Genomic DNA, 7,892 nt, shown 5'->3' with positions numbered 1-7,892 from the left:
CCCTGCCCTCCCACTTGCTGTTGGCTTTTCAGACTCTGCTTTGTGCGACCCTTGTGCAATGTGTTTGATGTGTGGAAAGCATGTTTCTTTCAAAAACCAACCTCTGTATAAAAGCTGGCACCTGTGCGGGGCTCTCATGCCGCTGTGGCTGAATTTGAATTCACTTACTTAAAAAAACAAGGATTTTTGGTAATAAACTCATTGTTTCGATGGATTTGGTCTTCTCTTGGCTGCTACTTGTCCCATCAGAAGAACCCCACCCGCTTTCCAGCCCCTCTGTCTCCCTCCTTTAGGGCCGTCCTGCTCCTCCAACAGCGGGTCGAGTTGGAAGTGTGTAGGTCTAATACAGAGACGTGAGGACGGGGGTTATGCCTATCGTGTCCCTCCAGCGGGGCATGAGCGCGTTAGCGGAGTGGCTGCTCCATAGAAGGTAGAGCAGGAATGTCCCCCTCTGGTTTGACTCAAGGCAGCCGGGCCGCACCTGTGGCCGTCCCACCTCAGCAAGGGCTAAGAGCTGCATCATCTGCTTGCTCCCCACGGCTGCAGGCCTTGCCTCCGCTCCCTTGCAAATACCCCCCCTGCCAACCCAAGGATTCCTGCTGCTCTTGTTCCTGTGCTCCTAGGCCGCTGCCTCTCATTCTAAAGCTGTTCTGAGTCTCTCCAAGGCGCCTCGGCTGCTTGTACAATTCTCAGCAGACGGATGCTTGCCTGGGGGGGGGGCGGGGTGTGAAGGGCCTGACTGGGAATGGGGGACCTGGTGTCAGGCTTGGCCGGGAGAGGGCGCTCATGCCCTGACCTCATGAGCCCCTGGGGTGGAGCAAGTGCCATGGGCCACCTGGGGGTAGGGCAAGTGCAGGGCCATGGGGCCAGAAGCGGAGCCTTTATTTGAATACAGCCCCAGCCGCGCAGGGGCCCCGGGCGCAGAGGCTGGTACCTGGCCTAAAGGAGGCCATCAATGATGGAGCAGCATTTGGTGAAGATGGCGTCTTCCGGCTCCTCGCCGAGAATCTGCAGGACACAACAGCAGCACGTGGCAGGGGCCCGGCGCCAGTTCCCTCTGCTGTCCTAGCGCCTCCCCTGGGCCTGCCTGAGCCCCCCAGGCCCTGGCCTGATTGCCCTCCCCTTGGGAAAATCCAGAGCACCCTGGGGCGGGGGGGAGGGGGGCAGCCCTCGGTACTGCTGGATGTTTGGAGCAGCCCAGACCCTTTCCCTCCCCTGGGCTGTGGGCAGCGGCTGTCGAGTGACCTAGCTCCAGCCCCCTCCCTCCCCACTCAGGTGTGCGGTGCCCTGGTGGTTGCTCGCAGCACGGTGAGCGGTAGGGCAGAGCCGCTAATGCCAGGGGCGTGATGAAGCTGTTGGCAGAGGCCGGGCCAGGGACATGGCCAGAACCCTGGCTGCTCTTCTCCTTGCCCCCCCCCACCTCCATCCTGCAGGGAACCACCCTCCTCCAGCAACCTCCGGAGCTGGGCTCCATTTGCCTCCAGTTAAGAGGGGGCAGAGCCCTTCCTCTCATGCAGGAAGCCAGGGCAGGGCTGCCCGCAGTGGGCTCGACGGGGCCGTGGGGCAGAAAGAGGGCGGGGGGGAATGGGGAGGGGTTCATGCCCCCCAACCTACGTTTCGGAGCAGGTTCTGGTGCTGGTAGTAGGCGAGGACCGGCTCGCACAGCGAGTAGTGCGTCTCCAGCCGCTGGCGGATGCTGGCCTCGTGGTCGTCGGCCCGATTGCCCGTCTGGCCCCGCAACAGCAGCCGCTGGATCATGGTCTCCGTGGAGCAGTCGAAGACGATGACGAGGGTGGGAGGCCGCCCCACCTGTGGCAGGGTATCCCCCTGATCAGAGGGGGCAAGGCCCTGGGGCCGCGCACCCACCTCCCTGGGCACTCACTTCGGAAGGGGGCAGCCCCAGGGCCAGGGGAGACATGGGTACCGGATACAGGGCAAGGAGAGAGGCCCTGGAGCAGAGGGAGCCGGACGACTGACAGCACCAGAGCATCCCTGAGCCCCGTAGGGAAGGGATGCTGGGGTCTGCAGGGCAGAGGGGAGGAGTAGCTGCAGCTTCAGCCTGTGCTGAGCTCCCAAACATCTCCCGCTGCCTCCCAGCACAGCCCCCCAAGGCCCATGGCTCCTTCATCCCCCACCCCCGCAGATCGCGCTCCCAGCCTGGGGCACTCACCACGCACTCGAACTCCTTGGCCTGGTGGAGTTCGCGGGGGAAGCCGTCGATCAGGAAGCCCTTGGCCTCCTCCCTCTTCAGCAAGCTGTCGTTCAGCAGGTCGAGGACGAAGCCCTGGGGAGAAGGGAGCCCCGCCCTCAGCACTGCGAGGGAAGGGCTTTGGCCAGAGTGCCCCCCCAGCTGCATGAGCCAGGTCCCCGCATCCCCTTGCCCAAGGGACTCAGCCTTGCACTGGAAGGACACCAGAGCCCCACTCAGCTCCTGGCCTCGCCCAGGAGATTGCTAGTGGGGGGATGGCTGAGCCTCAGCAAAATCATTCCATGCAGGCGCCAGGCCCCAACTGGCTGCTGGACTGGATCCAAAGAGGCAAACGGGGGGGGGGGGCTGAGAGAGGCCATTAAAGGCAGAATAGCAGCTGTGGGGGAGCAATGAGCATGTCCAGGCGTGGCGGGGAGCAGGGCCCAGGCAGGAGCAGCAGGGAGGGAGCAGAGCCTGCCCGGGGGGGGGGGGAAGGCTCTTGAACCCTCGGGCTCTTTTGCGTCCTTGGAACATTTCTACGGGCCTCTGGCAGAGCCAGGGGCTGAGCTGACTGGGGGGATCAGAGCCGCTGTAATTCAGGAGGGTGGGGGGGTGGCTCACCGACGGCACAAGCGCTCCTTTCAGCATGATGTCCTTGATCTGTCTCCCCTGGCCCGTGGGCTGGCCGGCTTCCGCCCGCAGCAGGTTCCCTATGCCCAGGTGCTGGAACTTGTATTTGGCGGCCAGCCTCTCGCACTGTGTCCCTTTGCCGGAGCCCGGGCCTCCTATCACGAAGATGATGATTGGCGACTTCAGCTTCTCTGCAAGCGAGAGACAGAGATTGGGCCGGGGGAGACCAGGGCGGGCTGAGGACGGGGCGTCTCCCCTCCGAGGACTGGTTACTTTGACTGTTGCAGCTCGGTGGGGAAAACAAGCGAACGGGAAGGGAGCTGGAGTGCCTGGCTCTGGGAGCTAAACTAGGCTGAGTCCTGGCCCGGTCCAGTCGGCAACGCCTCCACCTTAACCGTGTTGTAGACATCAGCTGCTGACAACCCTTGTGAATGTAGTGCTCCCTCACCCCCTCTGCGAGTATCCCACGACTGCCACCACCGTGTGGCAAGCTTGCTGTCCATGGCCCATCCTTCCCATCGGCCCCACGGGTGCCCGTTAGTTGGTGGATTTGGGGTGTCCGTTAGGAACTAGACTGAGTTGCCAAGACGTGTGACGGGAGTCCCAGCCCGCTCCCCGCTGATGCCTAGGAAGCTGCAGTGCTTTTAAACCAGAGCAGAATCTGGGCCAAGGCCTTTCAGTCACTGCCAGCTGTTAGAAACCCGCCACCTCGACGGGACCTGCCGCCACGAGCAAGGCCTCTGAGCCAACAAAGCTCAAACGCCTGCTGAGCTGTTTATAAAAGCCAAGAGCCCAGCGTATAATGGACGAGTATTTCCCGAGGCCTTGGTGTGAACCGGCCGCCCCCTCAATCACATTCAATCGAACTCTAGAGCGGCGGTTCTCAAAGTGTGGGTTGCTGCCCCGTTTTGATGGGGTCACCAGGGCAGAAAGCCCCAGCCCAGAGCTCCCGGCTGCAGGCTTTCTAAGCCCCAGCAATTTAGCTTGGTGGGGCTCCGGCTGTGTGAGGTCCTGCTTTCCACCCCTGCGCATCACTTCCTTTACTGTGGCACTTCCTGTATTCAGGCACCTGCGTTTAACCTGGCAGCTCCCTCAGCACGTGTGTTGAAACCAGTTTGAAAAGTTGCTGTAGAAATAATTTGAGCAACGGACCGTTTTCGGAAGAAAAGTGGAGGAAGAGAGAGAAGTGAAGGGGAGTCGATGGCGACTTGCAGCAAAAGAAGGGCTGCTAACGAGGATCCAAACAGCAGCAACAAACTAAGAAACCGCAAACATGATCCAAAATATTTGGAATATGGATTTACATGGGCTGTTTTCAGGACCCACGGCCACGATGTGTGGTGAAGTTCTGACAAAGGAGAGCTTAAAACCGCCACAAATGTTGCAGCACTTGCACACACGGCAGTTTTCTTCAAACAAAACCGCTGGATTTTTTTTTTCAAAAAGGGGGGGGGGGAGCCAGAAGACAGTACCGAGAACGGGAGCTACGGCAAACAAGAAAGCCCTGGAGGCACCTTTTGCCGTGTCGTACTGGAGAGCTAAACCTGGGAATCTGCACACTACCGGAGAAACACTTTTTCTGCCACGTGCCAAGAAAGTGTTTTCGATTATGGCGGGACAAGGTGCAGTGACTCAGCTCGATTCGATTTCCTTGTCTAACAACACTGTTGCCAGGCACATCCACAATGACGCACCTGAACAAGTGATCGCCAAAAGCAAGCAAAGTCCTTTTTTTTCCATTCAACTTGACGAAACAATGGGCGTGTCGGGTGCTGCTCAGATGTTGACATACATAAAATTTGAGAATGATAAAAAACTGCAAGAGGAATTTCTGTTCTGCAGGCCATTACCACAGCGTGCTACAGGGGAACAGTTCTTTGCACTTTTGGATGCTTTTGTCTCTGATTCTGGCTTGGAATGGCAGCGCTGTGTAGGAATTTGCAGTGACGGTGCTCGTGCAATGACTGGAAGAAACAGCGGGCTAGTCACCCGAGTGCAGGCTGTTGCACTGCAGGTAGGTTGGACTCTCTGTATTATACACAGGCAAGCCCTAGTTGCAAAAAAAAATGCCACCCATTCTCAAACAAGTTCTCCATGAACCTGTTCGCACAGTCAACTTCATTAAGAGTAGCTCCACAAGTGTACATCTCTTTGGAGTTGTGATGAGGTGGCTGTCTCAGGGAAAGGTTCTCAATCATTTCTTTGAGCTCAGAGAACGTGAGAATTTTTCTTTCAAAGATTCCCTGCTGGCCAAAAAGGTTGCAGATACCAAATGGCTTACCTGGCAGACATTTCTGAACGCCTAAATATGTTAAATACCTCATTTCAAGGACGAGATGCTTCTGTCCTTTCTCTCACTGAGAAAATCGAAAGTTGGATCAAGAAGCTTTCCTTGCCGTACACGTTTGCGGACAGTGGCAGTTTTGAAGCTTTTTTTTTTTTTTTTAAACTGGATGACTTTTTGGATGAAAATGCCTTGCCAAAGCATAACTTGCAGCCCATTATCATAAGCCACCTGGACAGCCTTAAACTGCAGTTCCGGCAGAACTTCCCTGAAAAGGATTGGGAAATAGAGGCCTGGATTAGAAGTCCCTTTACTGCAGAAGTGACTGCAAGTGCTCTTACGTCACTTACAGTGAAAGAAACATTCATGGACCTTTCCTGTGACGAGGCTGAGATTTTCGGAGCAACCTCTTGCTAACTCCTGGATTTCTGTGCGAGAAGAATATCCAGTGCTCTCATCTGCAGCGCTGAAAGCGCCGGTGCCATTTTCATCCACCTACCTGTGTGAAGCTGGCTTTTTAGCTCCGACTTTACTGAAAAGCAAATACAGGGCCTGTCTCGCTGTTGAAGATGATGAAAGTCTTTACCTCAGCCACACAGAGCCCCGCTTCAAGGGTTTGTTCATCTATACAAGCTCATCCTTATATTTCTTTACTGCTGGATATTAAGATTTGTCTTGGGATTGTCTGGAGAATTAAGGTATGGTAGCTATGACCTTGTAATGCATTTTTGATTTAAAATACTAACTATTCACACAGGGCACTGGGGTCATGTAGTCACTGTGCATGTCAGAAGGGGTCCCGCCTGGTGCAATGAAGTTTGAGAACTGCTGCTCTAGAGACATCTGCTCTCCACTCCATACAATGAACAAGCAGCCAGGTCAGTTACAGGCTGCGCAGTGCCCCTCAGATACCCTGGGGGGCAATGTAAGAGCATAGATGGGAGATCCACTCCAGCTGAGCGTTGTTCATTTCTAGCCTGGATAAGGTGGTGGAGGAGCCGGGCCTGACCTTGTGATAGCGGACTGGCTTCAACTTGTAGTGAGAGGCCTTAAAAAAAACCCAACCAGCCCAATTGCTACATTGCAGCCACTGGAAGCTACTGAGTGCTTTCCTTTCTCTGTGAAGAAGCTTGGATTGATAACGCCAGGATCCAGCATCCAGAATAAGAACTGGGACCAGCTCTCTCTCTCACTCACACAGGCACGGCACCCTGCCCTGCCGGTAGACGCTGCCACAGACGCACACCCTTCCTTAGCACAGGTGGACACGTGGACCCTAACATAGTGGGATGAGATGAGTTTGGTCTCCATGCCCCAGTCACTCCTCAGCCGCTCTGCTGAGACAGACCCCGGGGTGTGTGTGTGTCCTGGCTGTGATTGTGCTGGGCTCAGTTGTTCTCTGGGACCAGGAAGAATCCCCTCTCCTCCCCCTGAGACTTTTCACACCAAGCCAGGAATGAGTTTTGATCATCACCCATGGGAACTGGATTCCAGGGGGTGAGGCCGGGCTGGTGGTTTCCATATCCCATGCTCCCCACAAGCCTACCAGCCCCCATTGCCAACATCTAGGATGCCTATTGCAGAGAGATCAGGGCAAAACCAGGACCCAGCCCCTGCCCCATAAATCCCAATGAAGGCAAAGTGTTGCTAGCAAACATACATGGTTTTGGAGCCAAATGTCCTTCTATCAACCTGCTGGCCAAAGCAGGATTTCCTAGACGATTCATATGGTAACAAGACAGCAAATTAAATCCTCCATCAGGTCCGAGGGCCCAGCTTCTGCCATACTTGGGCGGGTTTGTCCCTTCCCTATAACATAAAGGCTGTTTCCCAGCCCTCTCTCAGCTCTAACCACTAGACCCTACTCCCCTCCCTCAGCTGGGAACGGAGCCCAGGTATCCTGACTCCCTGGGCTCTAACCAGCAAGTCCGACCCATTCATACATTTTGCTACCCCTTGAAAGCACAGAAAGACACCTCCTCCCCCCGCGAGCCAGCTCGCCATTTACCCTGCAGTTCGGGTTTCAGAGGCTTGGCGGTTTTAGGAAGCCGGGCCTGGCAGAGTCCCATCTTCCGGGGCGCAGACCTTTCCCCCGCTGCACTCCCTTCCGGGGGTCCCCAAGGCACCGGCCTGGCCTGCAGCCCTCAAACTCCCGTGTAAAACTACTCTGGCCATTTTAGCCAGCACCCTTGCTGCTTAGCCAGCCGGGCTTTCTGATGTCACAAGGCAGCCCCGAGCGGGCCTAGCCCCTGGGGACAGGAGCAGCTGAGCCCCCACTGGGCTGCCTGGGACCTCACTTGATTCCAGCTGGTGCTGGAAGCGGGGGGAGCTGGAGAGGGAGCCCAGAGCACATGGTCTAGTGACCAGAACCCTAGAATCAGGACACCTGGGATCTGCCCCAGCTCGGCTACTCGCTGCGCCTCAGTTTCCCCCAGGGGAAGGGGGCTGATATTTCCCCAGTGACGGGCCTGCACGGTTCGTTGTTGCCTCGTTTGCCCCCCCCAGTAACGGCCCCGGCCCCTCCGGCCTACCCCCCCGAGGATGCCAAGGGCCGGATTTGCAGGGACCGGGGCTGGGCCTGCCTGAGGCCCCCTGTGCACTGGGCCTGTGACAGTGGGAGAGTCTGTGTCACCCCCCCTCGGGACTGACACCCCCCATCCACCCGGGGGGAGGAGGCCCTATATCCCCTGCAGTCAGGCCCCCCCGCCTGCAGGGCCCTGGGGGTGATGGACCCTGTATCCCGCCCCACCTGCCCCATAGGGCTCGCAGCCACCCCTCCCCCCCCCCCTG

The 7,892-nt window shown here is 57.3% G+C and overlaps 1 protein-coding gene across 1 annotated transcript; it reads right to left on the bottom strand.

The window, feature by feature from the left end:
• Nucleotides 1-852: 852 nt before the first annotated feature.
• On the bottom strand, nt 853-7,171 carry LOC137161352 (adenylate kinase isoenzyme 1-like). The gene is made up of 5 exons (XM_067560535.1): nt 7,111-7,171; nt 2,810-3,009; nt 2,171-2,284; nt 1,615-1,809; nt 853-1,008 (listed from the first exon to the last, which is right to left on the bottom strand). Exons 1-5 carry the CDS (start codon nt 7,169-7,171, stop codon nt 940-942), a joined length of 639 nt encoding a protein of 212 aa, XP_067416636.1. The 3' UTR covers nt 853-939.
• Between the last annotated feature and the right edge of the window lie 721 nt (nt 7,172-7,892).

This window comes from Emydura macquarii, unplaced genomic scaffold (genome assembly GCF_026122565.2).
Source record: "Emydura macquarii macquarii isolate MOO-44397 ecotype Brisbane River unplaced genomic scaffold, CSIRO-AGI_Emac_v2 contig_2292, whole genome shotgun sequence".
Classification (NCBI taxonomy): Eukaryota; Metazoa; Chordata; order Testudines; family Chelidae; genus Emydura; species Emydura macquarii.
Note: the sequence above shows the minus strand (reverse complement) of the source record. Positions and strands in the feature narration are given on the sequence as shown.

Bases quoted from the DNA above. Each gene is read 5' to 3' on its own strand.
- LOC137161352 (XM_067560535.1), bottom strand. From the start codon at position 7,171: ATGGGACTCTGCCAGGCCCGGCTTCCTAAAACCGCCAAGCCTCTGAAA. The intron at 3,010-7,110 runs GTAAATGGCGAG...TCTCGCTTGCAG, and splicing joins TCTGAAACCCGAACTGCAGG to AGAAGCTGAAGTCGCCAATC. The intron at 1,009-1,614 runs GTAGGTTGGGGG...TGTGTCCTGCAG, and splicing joins ACCAGAACCTGCTCCGAAAC to ATTCTCGGCGAGGAGCCGGA.